This window comes from Tribolium castaneum, chromosome 8 (genome assembly GCF_031307605.1).
Source record: "Tribolium castaneum strain GA2 chromosome 8, icTriCast1.1, whole genome shotgun sequence".
Taxonomy (NCBI): domain Eukaryota; kingdom Metazoa; phylum Arthropoda; class Insecta; order Coleoptera; family Tenebrionidae; genus Tribolium; species Tribolium castaneum.
The window spans coordinates 15,994,126-16,011,588 of record NC_087401.1 but is presented as its reverse complement, the minus strand read 5'-3'; the positions used below and the strand labels follow the sequence as shown (position 1 = coordinate 16,011,588).

General features: G+C 33.4%; 4 protein-coding genes across 9 annotated transcripts in view; 2 read left to right on the top strand and 2 right to left on the bottom strand.

Annotated features, from left to right (window-relative positions):
- Window positions 1-29: 29 nt before the first annotated feature.
- LOC662580 (sugar transporter 3) lies at window positions 30-3,757 on the top strand. The gene is made up of 2 exons (XM_015980900.2): window positions 30-135; window positions 2,386-3,757. Exons 1-2 carry the CDS (start codon window positions 97-99, stop codon window positions 3,727-3,729), a joined length of 1,383 nt encoding a protein of 460 aa, XP_015836386.1. The 5' UTR covers window positions 30-96; the 3' UTR covers window positions 3,730-3,757.
- Window positions 3,758-4,813: 1,056 nt separating this feature from the next.
- Window positions 4,814-9,188, bottom strand: LOC662610 (fatty acyl-CoA reductase wat). 3 transcript variants are annotated; one of them, XM_008196429.3, is made up of 8 exons: window positions 9,041-9,188; window positions 7,035-7,235; window positions 6,734-6,982; window positions 6,539-6,684; window positions 6,288-6,397; window positions 6,037-6,238; window positions 5,083-5,583; window positions 4,814-5,028 (listed from the first exon to the last, which is right to left on the bottom strand). In XM_008196429.3, exons 2-8 carry the CDS (start codon window positions 7,224-7,226, stop codon window positions 4,863-4,865), a joined length of 1,566 nt encoding a protein of 521 aa, XP_008194651.1. In that variant the 5' UTR covers window positions 7,227-7,235; window positions 9,041-9,188; the 3' UTR covers window positions 4,814-4,862. The 3 variants fall into 3 exon arrangements, with proteins under 3 accessions (XP_008194651.1, XP_973790.1, XP_064214350.1); XM_968697.4 differs by lacking the exon at window positions 9,041-9,188 and adding an exon at window positions 8,526-8,733; XM_064358280.1 differs by lacking the exon at window positions 9,041-9,188 and adding an exon at window positions 7,307-7,707.
- Window positions 9,189-9,869: 681 nt separating this feature from the next.
- On the bottom strand, window positions 9,870-10,774 carry LOC662644 (uncharacterized protein). 2 transcript variants are annotated; one of them, XM_064358282.1, is made up of 3 exons: window positions 10,647-10,774; window positions 10,146-10,594; window positions 9,870-10,093 (listed from the first exon to the last, which is right to left on the bottom strand). In XM_064358282.1, exons 2-3 carry the CDS (start codon window positions 10,533-10,535, stop codon window positions 9,935-9,937), a joined length of 549 nt encoding a protein of 182 aa, XP_064214352.1. In that variant the 5' UTR covers window positions 10,536-10,594; window positions 10,647-10,774; the 3' UTR covers window positions 9,870-9,934. The 2 variants fall into 2 exon arrangements, with proteins under 2 accessions (XP_064214352.1, XP_015836394.2); XM_015980908.2 differs by having other exon boundaries at window positions 10,146-10,707.
- A 1,234-nt stretch (window positions 10,775-12,008) lies between these two features.
- LOC662676 (potassium voltage-gated channel subfamily H member 6) overlaps window positions 12,009-17,463 on the top strand; it is a 38,159-nt gene continuing 32,704 nt past the window's right edge. For 2 of the 3 annotated variants that reach the window (XM_015980893.2, XM_008196432.3), the window contains exons 1-2: window positions 12,010-12,377; window positions 15,305-15,535. In XM_015980893.2, the coding sequence (XP_015836379.1) occupies window positions 12,302-12,377; window positions 15,305-15,535 (307 nt within the window). In that variant the 5' untranslated portion in view covers window positions 12,010-12,301. Of the gene's footprint in view, window positions 12,378-15,304; window positions 15,536-17,463 lie in introns of all 3 variants that reach the window. The other variant, XM_008196431.3, reaches the window with a different exon arrangement.

The window sequence follows — 17,463 nt, the reverse complement described above, 5'->3', positions numbered from 1 at the left end:
ACAATGATGCTATAAATTAAGCGTAATCAAGAAGTAATTAACAGTTTATTTTTAACTGATGGTGAGACGTGCTTGGTAAATTGTGACGAAAGGGAAATGATTGATTGTGAGAGGTTTGCGCCAAGGGTGAGGCAGGTGGGTGTTAATAAGACCAGAAATAAATTGTATTTTATTATTTTTGTATTGGCTTTTTTTAAATAAAATGACACAAGACGCTTGAATGTTTTACTCAAGTTAATACCTGACGACAGAATTTTAACAAAAAAAAAATACCACTACATAATACCATGCGATTTTTTTTCTTTGTGATTGAAAAACTGGAGTCAACTGAACCGTTTGAAACTTTATTATTTGATTCTTTAGCATAATTAAAAATAACAAAGCTTTCTCCAATGATAATTTTAAATTTTTTGCATTAAAATTAGCATATTTGTTAATAAGAATTTGCTTTAGTTTTCAAGACAATTTTTGTTATACAGGGACCGGCATCGCTTTTGCGCATCCAAAAAATCGCGATTTCTAATTATGTAAATTAAATTCTTAACATTTTATACGTTTTTGTACGTTGGTAAGTTGCATTACATAATTCATTAGCAATTTTTTGCTTAGAAATTAAGCCAAAAAAGTAATAGTTTTTTCAGTTTCGATTTTATAGTGAGCTATGCAAATTGACGTCCGATAATTGTTTACGAAATCAGCGGTAAAAAATAATAATTAAACGCACTTTTACATAACTTCTCTTATAATTACATACACAAGATACTTAAATGTTCTAACATAACCCAGAATTTTAAGAAAAATATATTTTTTTAAACAAATATCTACTTAAATTTGTCTACCATTTTTTTATATTAATATTATGTAAGTGCATTTATTAATAATATTAATATTATTATTTTTTATTATTAAAAATATTTATTTATTTAATTTTATTTATTATTATTATTATTATTATTATTATTATTATTATTATATTTTATTATTATTATGCTCTAATAGGAAAAAAAAATAAATGTGATCAACAAAGTGAAAACAAAGCAAGAAAAGAAAAAGAAAATGAAAAAAAGAAAGTAAATAATAGTAAGAAGGAAAAATTATATACAATGTGTTCAGAAATGGCTGTTCATCAGGTCGACTATGGAATTCAAATGTAATGTGCCGCTTCGTCCAAATGACTATTGTTTCTGAGTAATGTCATTTGTGTCAAATTTTTTAATTAGCTTTTTAGTCATTTTTTTGCGTTTTTTGGTAAAGTTTCTTCAAATGTCGGGTTTGTTTTGATTTACGTTTTATATTTCTCTGATTTTTCTTGTGTATTTTTTCGTTATTAAGATTCGAATCCTTTTTGCATTACTTTGACGGATCTGTCACTTTGTGGCACATTACGTTTAAACTTCATAAGTGACTTGATGAACAACCATTTTTGAACACATTGTATTTAAAAAAAATAACTTTTTTGACAACTTTTTAAGGAAGCGATTTAATATATATTAATATATATCTTTAATATACAGGGTGCTCAAAAACTGGCGCACCAACTCAGTGGTACGTTATTGAGAAGCAAGTGCAGATTACGGGAAAAATGTTGAAAAAATTCCTAAAGTCATATTTTAAAAAATCTGGAGCTACAAACTTATTGTGTTAACTTCTTTAGTTTTCATTATTTTTTTATGTTTTTATGTTTCATACCAGGTAATCGTTCCGTAACAAAACGATGAATAATTATTTCTAAATTTACTATCACATTTTAGCAGTTTTTTTAATTTAAAAAAATTAAAATTCATCAAAAAAATCACAGTTTGTAGATGTGCCAACGCTGGGAATTATTTCCTAGGAAACCGTTTCAAAAATAATTTATTTTTATTGTTGCTCAAATTCTATTGCGATCATGACTGTTGGACAACGTTGCCACATATCATTTATCTAAAATCCGTTATTTATCAATAACTTTAATACAAAGAATTTTTTTACTATTTTTACCTTTATATGTAACCAGTTCTCTACCACACACCATTGAGTTGGTGCGCCATTTTTTGAGCACGCTGTATATTTTCAAAATATTTATTCACTTCAATTTATGACTCCTATCTAGATTTGAATGAGTTTTTGTTTATTTATATATATTTTTTAATTTTTGTATTATATACAATAAATAAATAAATAAATAAATATTCAAATATTTGAATAAATATTCAAATTTTTATGAACATTTACAACATGTATTTACTTGATTAATCAACCAATGATTCGGCATTTTGTGATCTTGTTTTTTCGAAATATACATAATAAAAAATTAAAAAAGAAAATACGAAATATACATATACAATTAATTCCAAAAAAAAACACCGCGAGAGGGAATTACGGAATATGGCACAATCATTGCAGACGTTCGTAGCCTTGGGCCCCATCCTCATCACCACCTCCTTGGGCATGACCGAGGGCTTCTCCGCCATCCTCCTCCCCCAGCTCAACTCCACGTCCCTCCAAATCGACGAAGAAACCTCCTCTTGGATCGCCTCCATGGCCGCCTTGCCCATGGCCTTGGGCTGCATCCTGGGGGGCATCCTCATGGAGAAGATCGGTCGGAAGGCCACCCACATGCTCACTTGCCTCCCCTGCGTTATCGGCTGGCTCATCCTCTATTTCGCCTCCTCGGTGGACATGATCCTCGTCGGCCGCTTCCTCACCGGCTTTTGCGTGGGACTCCTGGGGCCCCCGACAGGGGTCTACATGAGCGAGACTTCCGAGCCCAAATTCCGGGGCTTCCTCCTGGCTTCCATCAGTTTTGCCATCGCTTTGGGCTTGTTTTTGTCACACCTGATTGGGACTTTTGTCAATTGGCAGGACACGGCCTTGACGTGTTGTAGTTTCCCGGTCATTTGTCTCGTTTTTATGGGCTTTGCCCCCGAAAGCCCCACTTGGTTGGCGAAACGGGGGCGTCTAGAGGAGGCCAAAAGGGCGTTTGTTTGGTGCAGAGGACAATCGGAGGAGGCGGTGAACGAGTTAGAGGTTTTAATCAACCGACAGACTATTTTAAATCAAGAGGAGACGAAAAGTTTTTGTGAAATAATTAAAGACTTGAAGCGACCGGAATTTATCAAACCGTTGGTCATTATCGTGGTTTTTTTCGTCACGTGTCAATGGTCAGGTCTTAACGCTATCACTTTTTACTCAGTCACGATAATTCAGCAGACTTTGGGCGGAAACTTTGATGAGTATCTGGCAATGTTGATTATTGACTCAATTAGGGTTTTTATGTCCGTTCTAGCGTGTGTCCTTTTAAAAAAATTAGGGCGCCGCCCTTTGGCCATAATCAGCGGTGTTGGCACTTTCGTTTCACTTTTCATTTTAAGTTCGTTCACTTTCGCGGTTAAATTTTATCCCGCAATTTCGGTCTACACTTTCATTCCCTTGGTCTCATTGATAACGTATGTCAGTTTTATTACCATTGGGTTCGTCCCATTACCATGGACCATGATGGGTGAGGTCTTTCCCCTAGCCAATCGAGGCATAGGGAGCGGAATTTCGGCACTAATGGCCTACGTTGCGTTTTTTTCGGTGGTTAAAACCACGCCAGCTATGATCCAACATTTTGGGCTTGAGGGCACGTTTTTTATTTACGGAATGTTGGCATTGGTGGGGACCATTATTTTGATTTTGTTTCTACCAGAAACGAAAGACAAGGCTTTGTACCAGATCGAGGATAATTTTAAGCTTGATTGTAAATAAATTATTGGCGAAATAAAATTCAAAAAAAAATTTTTTTGTTTGGGAGGACGTAAAGCACTACGAAAATGTTAATAAAAATTAAAAAAAATCATATATTCTCAAAAAAAATTGATGACGGACGGGACTCATAAATGTTTTATTCAAAACAAAATTTTAAAAAATCATATATTTCAAAAAAAAAAATTGATGACGGACGGGACTCAAAAAAAACCTCACATTTTTATCGTTAAACTATCGTTATAAATTCAAAAGACACTAATTCTTACAATTACAATTTACTTTTTTTTCACACATGACGGATGGGACAAAAAAATTTGTGTGAAAATAACTCTAAAAAAATTATTTAGGCAGGTTTTAATTATTAATGACTTTGAGGGCCGGTTTATAGAAAGCGCAATTAAAGTTAATTGCGTTGTTAAAAGTTAACAACGCGAATGGACCAATCACATTGCTTTAAAATTTGGCCACGTGATGAGTTAATCACGCATTTAATTGCGAATTAAATCCTATGGGTCGGTTTATAGAAGCGCCATTAAGTTAATCTGCAATTAAATGCGTGATTAACTGATCACGTGACCAAATTGAACAAATTTGATTGGTCCAATCGCATTGTTAACTTTTAACGACGAATTAAATTTTAACAAAGCTTTCTATAAGGCGGCCAATAACAATATCAGAATTAAAAAGTGGAAATTAAAAATTCTTGGTCTTTAATGCCGTAAGAAATAAGAGCAACATTTTATGTTTGCAATGACGAACGGGACATCAAAAGTTACGAAGATAAATATGTAATGTTAATTAATTTATTTCTTGATTTTCATTTTCTAAATTACCAAAAACTAGAAAAACACTTTTCAAAAATTACTCAACAGTTTTTGAATTTTGAAAAAAAAACTCAATATTACTAAAATTATTTTGGAAATTTCTCTTATAAGTAGCATTATTTCTGAAATGGCTGAACTTTAGGTAATTAATTATTTTGAGATAAAAGAATTAAAAACCGGAGAAAAAAATAAATAAAGAAGAAAGAATGTGGTTTGGAAAGGTGGGGAAGGAAAAAAAAATAAAAAAAATCACCAACACAAAAAGCTGAAAATTTTATTGGCACAATAACCATAACTTACAAACCTAAGCTAGCTGTTTAAAACATCTGTTAAAAAATTATCTGTACTATTACTAAACGTTACCGCTTCAGTGTCACTGCTAAACAAAGCCGCAGTTTTAAAAACAACAATCCAAAACAGCGTAACAATAATAAAAACGAACAAAAACTTGAGACCATTGTGTGCAAAATCGAACCTGAAACGAGAGTAAAAATAGAAAAAATGTACAACAAAAATTTTTTTTTCGTACTTTCTTTTCCTGGCCCTAGCCTCGTCCAGCGTGCTCATGGGATCGTTCAACAAGTGCACCCTTATCCCTTTGAAATAGCCTCGAAAGTAGGTGATCCAAGGCACTGTCGTGATGCTCAAAGGGAAGAGTTCCTTATCAGCGGTGTTCATTTTCTCCCAAAGATTTTCCACGTTATCATTAGTGAATTTCCATTCTCTTGTACAGAAAAAGGCGATAACGTCGGAAAATTTGTGGATTTTGCTGTACATTGAGACTAGACGTGGCTTTTGGCCGACGATTATGGCACAAAAATCCAGGAAAAAGGCCGGGATTAAGTGGAGGAAAATTCGCATTAGGAGGTAAAGGCGGGGGTCGCTGATGGCGGCGATTTTAATGGTCCAGAGGGCCTTCAGGAGAGGGTATTTTGTGCCGTGGATTTTATTGAGGGTTATGTATTCGTTCCAAGTCACGGAGTTGCTGACGGAGGAGACGTAGTTGTAGATGGGGATGCTGGGGGACGTCCTAGGGAATTTTTTTGTCCAGAAAATTGAAATTAATTTTTTCAAAATTTATACAGGGTGATTCAAAAGTGTCGCACAAACTCTTATTTTTTTTTCAAGAACTTTTTTTATATATTATTTAATTTGTTTTCCTTAGCAACGGTATCGATTGTTGCTCTTTTGTTTCCAATGACGTCGAATTTACAAGTTTTTTAATTGTTTTGCACATCATTATACATTAAAAAAATATTATTAAATATATGATTCAAAAAAAATATCATCTGAAGTATCTTAAAAATTTAACTTTAAGGAGCTATATCTCGTGAAAAAAGGCTCAAATAATTTTTTGTCATAGGAACTTTTTATTCAGTTTAATGTCCTTTATCAGCTCCCGAGAAATTGTAGGGTACTTTTGAATCACCCTGTCTGTATTGTTCTCTATGCACGTAAATTTTTTGAATTTTTTTGTTGATACCTTTCGTTCCTTTTATTTGTCACATCCCACGCCGCTGCGATAATTCCGGCCACACACGTGTCAACTGGTACAATATCAGCCACCACATCCTCATTACATGGAAAAACACGGAGAAGTCCAGAAGCAGCCCCAGCTACAGCCCCCGTAGGTCCATACAAATTATCAATCCAACTCTCCATTGGTTCTTTGTACGTTGAAATAACTAAAATAGACAGTTATCTCACGGATGACATACAAATTTTTTCTACTACCGATCGCTGGTCGAAAAATCCCGACAGGCAAACTCGTGGCGGTGTTTCTGATCAAAGCTTCGGCCAAAGCTTTGGTGAACGTGTAGGTGTTGGGCCATTTGCCTATAACTCTAAACCAAACAATTTTTCATTCTAAAATAGTTATTCGTATATAAAGTATTTTCTAATCGAGTATTTCCCCGAATATTGACATAAAAACTAACTTATTTAAAAAGTGCACACGCTCAGGCCGATTTTAGAAATATTTTTACCTGGGTGTGAGTTTGTCGGCTTCGCTTTTGGAAACCTTCTCCAGCAGAGCTCCAACTTTTTCGTAATCCACCGGGTAGTCGTAGAAAGTTTCGTCAATCGAGTCCAAGTGGCAGTTGGAGTAGGCCGTGGACACGTGTATTAGGGACTAAAAACCGCAAATTAAACCAAAAAATTGGGAAAAAAATTCGAAAAACCTTCAAATTTTTCATTTGGCGGCAAAGTTCGATCACATCAGCTGTCCCCTTAACGTTGATTGAATACGAAAGTTTTAAATTTTCGTCGAATCGCACAGTTGCCGCGACATGAAATGCAATATGTACTTCTGACATTAATTTCTGACGGTCTGTGATGGTCAAACCTAGACCGGAAATGGAACAATCGCCGGCAACAGCCACCACACGGTGGCGGAATTTTGGGCGCTCTTTTTTCAACCGTTCAAAAATCTAATAAAATTTATTACGTCATTTAAATAATCAATAAAATTAATAAACTTACAATATTGTCAAAAATATCGTCAAGTCTCGTATGCACATTCTTCCCTTTCTTCTCCCTTATCAGTAGAAAAATCGTCGCAACGTCTGTACTTCTCAGCAACTTTTCGATGAGAATTTTCCCCATAAAGCCTGTCCCGCCGGTCACTAGCACATTCTGCCCATCGTAGAATTTACAAATCTGGGAATCCCCCATTTTGTAAAACTGCAAATTCAAAAATTGTGGCTGCGTTCGTTGGTTTTTTCCCGCCACCTTTGCAATATCCCTTTACTTACGTCATCATGTGTACAGTGAAGGACAAAAAACGTGTCCTTAATTTTACTTTTGACATTCATGAGCGTAGAATCAAGGGAGGCGGCTCCGGACGAATTTTGTATAAATTAGTGCATTTATGGAATTTATTTCGATCACGAACGAGGTCTCGATAGCAAAATTGGGAGACGGTAGCGTTGGTTAAATGACACACATTGAGGAAGACGTGAGCGGAAACGAAACGTCGCGGTGTGACGTTATATTTCGTCAATTATTGATTGTTAATCAATTTTCCACACTAAGCACTTGGTGAATTATTAATCCAGTTGTGAATAATTAATTAATTAATTGCAATTAGTTTCTTTAATTAGTAAATTAAATCAATTAAGTACGATTGTAAATTATTATTGTTTAGTTGATTTGGATAAAAAATTAAATTGAAAATTAGTTGGTTTGTTAAGTAATAGTAATAATTAGTTAGCTTCTGCCTAATTTACTGCTAATTTGTTTAGTAAATATTTTAATTATAAAGATAAATTTACTAATTCGGGCGTAAATAAAATTTTTCTTGTACTTACTAGTAAATTACATAAAAAATAATTAGTAAAATAATTAAATTAATTAATTAGGAAAAATTACAAAATACTAATTAAGTATTAGTTTTAATTTTGTACAAATATATTTTTATTTTTTAGCAAAAAACTGAGTTAATTATAGTTAATGCAACATGTGCTTGCATTAGTTTAATCAATTAATGGTAATTATCTTCAATGGACAGAAAAAAACTGGAATCAAGTGAGTGTATTTGATTTTTATGTTAGTCCCACATTATGTTTAATTATAATTTCAAAGAAATGTTATTTTTTATGTAACGATTAAATAATGTCCAGACGAATTATTATGAAATGATGTCTTCATAATTAATTAGAAATTTCGTAAAATGCAGCAAAAAAAGGAACAACAAGAAATGTTAGAGAAAGTTAATGAAAAGCAGCAACAAAACGCACTCGGCAATTTTCTTTTTAATTAATTAAACAATTTTCAAGGACACGTCCCTGAGCCGCAATAAATAATAAATGACGTAATCGTAACGGTTTATTTGTTATTGAAGTGCAATAATAACGGAAGTAGAAAAATTGGGTCAGTTTAGTATTTCATTGTCAAGCGACGACAAAATCGCTGACTTGAACTTGTGCAATAATCGCAACTATTATTTTTTTCCCCAAAGATTCACTCTCTTACCTTGGTTTAATTTAATTTTTTTTGCGAAATAAAATTATACACAACACGTTAGACACACTAGGATCGACGAGACATTTTACAATTGGTCTAGTGACTGGTCTAAACTGTCATAAAATGAAACAAGTGCATCCTGCGATGCTTTTAAGTGATAGTGGGAGGTATGGGGGGGTGGTGGCCCCCTTATGCACACAGACACGATTAACAAAAGTCCAACCGTGAAATGGCGTTCAATAATAAATCAATAATAAATTATATGTATATATTTAATTTCCTTGTATACCAAAAACAAATAAAAATTGTATCAAACCATAAAGTTAAGCCTTCTTTAGCAAAAAATTGCTAGCAGATAGACCAAGGATACTTTTTTTGGACTAACCCTGTATAATGAGCTCGTTGGTTAATACACAAATTTTGCGATTTTTTTCGATAATTTTGTTATAAAATGTGCAACTAGCCCTGAAATTGTGTTTTTTTTCGCCGTGGAAGCCGCCGATGATATAATAAAGTCTACTTACAGTTTGTGAATCGAAAAAAAAGCGTTTTAGCGCGTGTTTCTAGCACTTTCACTCGCGCGTTTTCGACAAGAAATGGAAGAATCTTGTACCGGCAGCATTTATGATACACCTCCCGAAAACAGAAAGTGCAGTGGTATTTCCGACTATTCGGACGAAATAATACCAATATCAACGTGAAAATTTCACGCCAATTTGGAAATTGATTTTACGATCCTACCCATTTTTTGGTGAAATAATCGCCAATGGGCGAAATAATAGTAAATATTTTTAATTAATTATATTTTATTATTTCTAAGAAGGTTTAATTTTTTTTCGTGTAAATAAATATTGGTCAAGCAAATAGTAAGTTTTATTGTTTTGTTCGCTTGAAACTGCAACGTTCAAGGACAAGTCATTAGGAAATAAAAACGTGTGTTGATATTTGTTTATGGCCGGCTTGTTACAAAATTATTAGTAATGTCAAAGATTATGCAATTTTAAACGTAACAATTGGCGTTTGAACTCTGGTGAAAGTAAACTTGGACTTATATAAACGGAATTTCGGCGAAACGGCGATCTGCTGCTGTATGGATTTAATTTGTTACACAAGGAGGGCTTTCTAATATGCATTATGTGCACTCATTATCTATTAAATTACTAAACAAAAAATCGGCTTTTTAAATCAGAGAGCCTCATATATTTTTTTCCAAAGGTACCACTATTTTGAAACTTTTACTTGAATTATGCCACGAGCGTAGCGAGTGTCTCAAAGTGTATATAATATTTTTTCAATCTCTTTAGGAAAATTAATGGTTCGGGAAATGGAGTTGGGTTATAGATTTATACTTCGTGTCATTTTATTATTTATTTATTTTACAATTTTAAATATTTACAAAACTAATTTACCTAACTAATTTAAAACCTTGAATGCATGTAATAGTCAATGGCGGTCGAGAACGCCGCAAATCCCGCCGCCCCCAGAACGCCCGCCTTAACCCCAGCCCTTAGCCCAATGAGCCCCCCTGTGACAGCCCCCGCGTACGTCCCGTTCTTCCAATCGGATTTCCCCCTCATCTGCAACAACAACCCCAATAACCCCATAAAATCAACAATTTTTCTAAATCACCGTCTCAATGCTGCACTCCACTGCCGAAAACAGGGCCCCAATCATGGCAAAATTCTTAGCATAACTCAGCGTTGTGCTTTTCATTTCTTGGAAGACTTGTCTCGCCGTTTGTTGCTCCACGTTGGTGGCCGTGGGCCCCACGCTACTTGAGAACAGACCGATGGCAGCCCCCAGACCGTAGCCCATGACGCAGCTCATGAGCGATTTGAAGGGGCAACTTTCGAAGAAGGCTTCCACGCGTTTTTCTTCATTGCTTTTGATTTGGACGGGGCCTAGGGTGCGGGGGATTATGATGTTTTCGCGGTAGCGGTGGTCGTTGCCCACGAAATAGTGCGTGAGGAAGGACCATTCTTCGGGGGTGAGGGCCCGTTTTGTGTCGGATTGGGACATGACTCACTTTATAAAACTTTGTCACGGGGGTGATTTTTTAGGGTTGGGGGCGCATGTGACTGGAAAAAGTGGGCTTTGGGGGATGTTTTCTAGATAATTTACGAATATAACCTTAAATTTGACCGGGTGGGAATTTAGCCGCGATACAAACCATTACTACAGAACATCTATAGAATTACAGAAAACATTTTTTGAAAAATTAGATTCAGAAACAGTTATTTGGGATTGATATTATTAAGAAATACATACTAAGGGATTTGTATGTAAATAAATATGATTTGGATCGTAATATAAGAACTACTTTGCTACTTTATTTCTAGGAACATTGTTTTGGAATTTGCTAGGTACCAATTGACACCGGAAGGTGGCACTCGTCTCTATAAGCCAATTTTTTTATTAAGTTTAAAGTATAAAATAATTACGTTAAATAAGCTCATAGATTATTTTTATTACGTAAAAAAATAGATCAAAAATAATTTATAAAAAGAATTTTATTAAAAGAATAATTGTATTTTGACTTTATTTGTCGGCCATTTTGTCGCTTTTTCAACACAAAAAATTGTAATACGTACTTTGGTGATCAGAAATCGAACATTTCCTCGAAGATTATTTAGTAAAATAGTTTTTTATATTGCGTCAAGTAACAAAATTCGATTTTTAATTAAAAAAATCCGAGTTAAAAACATGTATTTTGTACTTTATTGTACAATTATTTCGCAAAGATGGGTTTAATTATTATTATTATTATTATTATTATTATTATTATTATTATTATTATTATTATTATTATTATTATTATTATTATTATTATTATTATATCAGATAATTTTGTCTCTATTTGGCTGAAACTTCTAAGATACAAATAAAATTTTGTCGAATATCTGATAGCAAATCATTTAAAATGATTACCCCGTTTCAAAGTTATTAAAGAAAAACAAAAATAATTTCTAGAAAGTGGTGTAGCAGTAACTTGAACCAATTCGCCTTTTTTAAACTTTACACGTTGGATTTATTGAGTTATTATGACCAAAAAAATTGAAAGTGAAACACTACTCTGGAAATAGATGGCATAGGAAGTCCTTAATGTGTACAAAATGATCCCGTAATTGCCACAGTTTTAGAGTTTGAAAATAATTTTTTACAAGATTTTGCATTTTTCCCCTTTTCTTGGCATCTCAATACATCAGCTAATTACGGCCCGATTTGTCTGAAATTTTCTGGACATTTTCGTAGTGTTTGTGGGTCGATTTTGCGCACATTTGGTCGGCTATAACTTGTCCGAAAACTTGTCTCTCCTCGGCCATAAAATTTAAAAATACACTTCCGCCTGTGATGTAAAATTAGCCCGCATTCCGTGTTGCCTACCGTTGCAAATTTGATCGTTCAATTTCGTGTTATTACCCCTCGAACATCAACAAAATCGTGCGCAAGTGCGGGATTTTCCTGCTGGCGCCGATTCCTGCCACCTGCGAAAGCTCAGTTGAATGACACTGAGCTTCGAGGCGCGCCAATGTCGCGAAAATCTCGAGTGCAATGCGCGCGCACCCTCGGGGGTGTATTTTTACCGAAATTCGTATAGATTTGGTCGTCTTTTGGTGAAAATCGCCGGATTTTTCGTGCAAGGCGTTTATTTTTAAAGCGCTACAAATAGCCGCGATTTTATATTTAAACCGCTGAATTTGCCTTATGGATGCCTTATTTTTGGTGTTTCTATGAATTTTTCCTAACGAAAAAATGATCATCGAGTGTGCATTGTAGTTGTTGATATGCCGGTGCGAAGAGGGCTTGTCGCTCCCAGGACCACGCTTATTGAAACAATCATCAGGAAATTCGACACTGACAGTAAGTTGGTAGCACTGCCCAGCAAAACCACATCAACAACATTAATTAAGAAGCGCCAAATTTAAGGGGTGGGGGCAACTGTCAAGAGAAACATTTTCGCCGAAAAATCCAATCTCCACAAATTAAAAATTCAAATTTTCATTTTCTGGCCCAAATTGGGATATTCCTAATTTACCCATCTCCAAGGGTTGTTTTCGTCGTAAAACCACCCCCGATGTTCGAATGCCGGGGGAAATGACCAAAAACCCGGCCTTAAAACCTTCCAATTGAATAAATTAAGTTGTTCCATCGCAATAATGGTCAAGGTACAGTCCGGTGGAAAAAATTCATTTCGTTAATTGAGCGTACAGTCGAGGCTAATGAAAATGTCCCACTTAAAAGTGTGTTTATTTGGCCGGAAACCGATTTGTTTATTTTAAGGATAGGCGAGTTTATTTTCGCATCTTTGCAATTCGAAAGGTGAATATGAAATACGGCTTAAATCTTGTTTACAAACTAGACTTATTTTCGGAGAAATGAAAAAATTATTTGCGACGCAAGAAAACCTTTATTTGATTCTTGCTTTCAAAGTTCAAAGCACACTTTCTGCCCTCTTTATCAAAAGCTGATAATAATTGTACTTAAATTAAATTCACTAACGTTGTTACAGCTCGGTGTTTTTTTTTTGCTTTTATAAATTAATAAAAATTGAATTTTAAATTTGCGATTAATATTGGGGGTCGAATTTGGACAATTAATAACACTTTGATTGCAATACTTTGAAAAATGTAATCGTCTAAAAATAAATATTGGAAATTTTCAAGTCCTGTCTCTAATAAAAGTGACAAAAAAATTTTGACCACTATTTGTTTTATTTACATCCCTTTTCACTCCTTTTTCTTCCAACAAAATTATTTTTGCTCTTCTTGAATCCATTTTCAACGCAGATAAGACATTAATTTTTATTTAATTTATTATTTTGCAAAATTTCTCTAAAATCGGGTCCTACGACCTTATAATTCTTATAATTCCTTGATTAAAATTAAATTAAATTAAAACTAATTAAGATTTAGTTTCTAATTTTTTTATTAACGTTTATGTGTTGTTTTGAACCAAAATTAAATAAACAAAGTGTCGCTATTCTCAAAAAAAAAATTCACTATGTAGCTCATATGATAATTGAATTTTGCACTTTTTGCACTTATTCCTTAACTTATTAGTGCAAGAAAAATAACTGTAAATTCAGCTTATAAATAGAATTTTATTACTGTTTTTTTATTTTTTTAATTTTGCGCCTTCTTTCTATACATTAGAAAATTTATAACTTCTAATAAAGCTAGTAAAGTTTTAAAATTTTATATAAAAACCAAATCGACCATTTTGAGTTCAAATAAATTATTTGCAAAATGGCTGAGCTTCCGGGCCTACGAGAAATCAGCGCCATCTTTGAAATTTTAAGTAGTAACCACACATTTTTATTATATTTTTGAGTAAAATTTTGCCAGTTTGTTGATACTTATCTGTCATAGTTTTTGACATATGTCACTTTTTTGTCAAAATTTTTACCTGCAAGGGCTTATTTAAGATATTACAGCCCTTGAACCCTTAACAAGTGATTATTTTTTTGCGTTCTATAACCGAAAGTTCGGAGAGCCTGCTAGAATTTTTAAAATTGTGAACTGTCAAAATTCAAGGCTGGTATGATTTTTTCAAAATTGTTAGTAAAAAACTGTTATAATTCAATTTTTTCAAATGAAACGACTCTGTTTTCTTAACGTTGACAAACCTGAGGATTTTAGAAGACTTTTCGAACATTTGGTTATCAAATACAAAAAAAATGTTCTCTTATATTTTATTTTAAAGAGTTCAAAAGCTGTGATACTTTTAATAAAAATTTAATTAATTTTTGTTGATTGGCTCTGATTTACTAGTTTTAGTTAATCAAGCGTGCGATACGACTAAATTTTGTTTGTTTTGTTATTAGCCGTTTCCATTCTCTCCGTCATTCGATCCACTTAGAAAATCTCCAAATAAACACGCATTAAACCTCCGTTTTAAATAATTCCGCAGCGTTTAAAAGCCTTTTAACCTTGCTATAGCTCGTAAAAATTGTCTTTTCTTACACGAACTCAAATCATGTTGATTTTATCAGCGTATAAAAATTACAAATCCATTAACATCGACCCGCTTTAATGACACTAACGAGCCCCAGTTATCAGTTCAAATATCGATCAGGGGGCTAATCAGGTTATCACACCGTATCAAAAAAAAAAAAATCAATCCGGCCCTGTCCCGAGTAATGCAGTCCTTTTCCGCGCTATTCATAACCACCGCCAGATGACACTGTATAATAATTCAAGTTGTACATTATTCGTGCTGCAAGTCGATCAATATTTCATCCGAATCAACGTTTTCGACCCTTTCACAGTCAGACTTTCTCTTTCTTTTGCGTTTGTTTAGAGCGAGAGGGCGCATATTTTGCCGCAAAAATGATGCATTTTTTGGACTGAATTTCGGAACATAAAATTTCCAATTTAATTTAAGTGAATAATTGTTCCAATCTATGAAAGATTGATGTGGTGTTTGACGAGGAACTGATTTATAAATTACTGGGATTATGGACTGATTGATGTGGGAATTTAATTACTCTAATGTGGAAGAATTTGAGTTAGTTTATTTTTTCTTACGTTCTTAGAAATAGTAATGTTTGACACTTGTTCTTTGTCATTTTCGGAGTTCGCTACAACCGGACTCTACTGTATTTTTAAATAATAATTTCAGTTTTGTGCGAATTTTTATGTAGCTAAAAAAAATTACGTCTGCCTTTCTATTTACGAAATTTTTCTGTTCAATTTCAGCGGCGCCAATTAATCTTATTTCGTTCGACCTAAATATCGGCCATAATAGCATCGATTGTTGTCTAAAGCCTCTCCTCAATTCATTTCCAGATCGTTCATTTTTGGTGGCCAACAGTCGCGAAGGACAATGTCATATAATCTACTGTTCGGACGGCTTCTGTCGACTGACGGGCTATTCCAGAGCGGAAGTGATGCAACGCTCGGCCTCCTGCGACTTCTTGTGCGGCCCTTTGACCTCGCAACAGGCCGTCGGCAGTCTCAGAGAGGCCCTTCAAGAAGGCGTCGAGAAACACGCAGAGATACTATATTACAGGAAAGATGGTAAAGGGTCCATTTGCAAAAAAACAATCAAGATGAAAAAAAAAATAATGTAAAACTCGCTCTAGTGAAGTTTTATGCAGTTTTCGATGTCTTTTTATATACCTTATTAAAGTGCAAAAAACGGTTTGTTCCAATGACAGGATTTAAATTTTTTTTTGCCAAAAACACATTTACCTTCAAGAAGACGTTTACAATAATTAGTTAACTTAATTTGTTTTTTTTTTAAATAAAAAAACATTTAATAACATATTTGAAAGAATTTTTAACATTGCTTTTATAGTTTATTTTATTATTTTATTATGAAGTTTTTATTCAATGCATTTTAACATATTGAATAAAAGTGACAATTGCAATTTTTTTTCTCGCCTTTTTTTTCAAAACATAAGACTTGGAGCAAAAATCAAAAAAGCATCAGGTAGGGCTTGACACTATTTGTTTTCTCGTAAAAACCCGAAGCCGCTCCGGGCAACGGTTCTTGTCACAAAAACATTTTAATTTTTCTTTAATTAAAAATTCATAACTTTAAAACTAAAAGTCTTACAGCAAGACGGTTTGTTTCATTGATTTTTTTGGCTCATTTTACGTATTATACCACCATTCTTACAAGACCAGCTTACTCGAGAACTTATTTAAAAGCTTAGTTGAAAATTGAAAAATGGTGGATGCGCCGAGATATTTATTAAAAAATTCATAATTCAAAAACTAAAAGTCGTAGAGCAATGCGGTTTGTTCCATTGAATTCAGCGGCTCATTTTCTGTATTATACGAACTTTTCATGAGATTTAAAAATTTGATTTTTTTTGCTAAAAATTAAGATAGACATTTTCTATGGTGAAAAATTTTATTCAACAAAAAAATTCATAACTCAAAAACTAAAAGTCGTAGAGCACTGCGGTTTGTTCCATTGAATTCAGCGGCTCATTTTCTGTATTATACGAACTTTTCATGAGATTTAAAAATTTGATTTTTTTTGCCAAAAATTAAGATAGACATTTTCGATGGTGAAAAATTTTATTCAACAAAAAAATTCATAACTCAAAAACTAAAAGTCGTAGAGCAATGCGGTTTGTTCCATTGAATTCAGCGGCTCATTTTCTGTATTATACGAACTTTTCATGAGATTTAAAAATTTGATTTTTTTTGCCAAAAATTAAGATAGACATTTTCGATGGTGAAAAATTTTATTCAACAAAAAAATTCATAACTCAAAAACTAAAAGTCGTAGAGCACTGCGGTTTGTTCCATTGAATTCAGCGGCTCATTTTCTGTGTTATACGAACTTTTCATGAGATTTAAAAATTTGATTTTTTTTTGCCAAAAATTAAGATAGACATTTTCTATGGTGAAAAATTTTATTCAACAAAAAAATTCATAACTCAAAAACTAAAAGTCGTAGAGCAATGCGGTTTGTTTCAGTGAATTCTCCGGCTCATTTTACGTATTACACTACCATTCCTACAAGACAAGCTCATTCGAAAACTTATTTAAAAGCTTATTTTAATTTAAAAAATGGTGGATGCGCCGAATTATTTATTAAAAAATTCATAATTCAAAACCTAAAGGTTGTAGAGCAGAACGGTTTGTTTGAGTGAATTCTGCGGCTCATTTTACGTGTAATACTAGCTTTTTACACGATTTAAAATTCTCTTCACAAAAAAAATATTTTTTAAAAACTCGTTTTAAAACTAAACTAAAAAACTATTTGGCAATTTTTTCGACGCCAATCGATTTCTCGGAACATTTTACATAGGCTTTCATCAAAATAGTTTCACTTTTTCGAATAATTTTGCCGCATTTGAGAAAATAAAAAAATTGGCATTAATTTTACCGTAATCGGCGTTTGAAAATTGCTCTACCAAAATTTTATGCACTTTTTTATTTTTCGAACCCTAAAACAGCTGTTGAGAATAATTTGAAGCACGATTTTT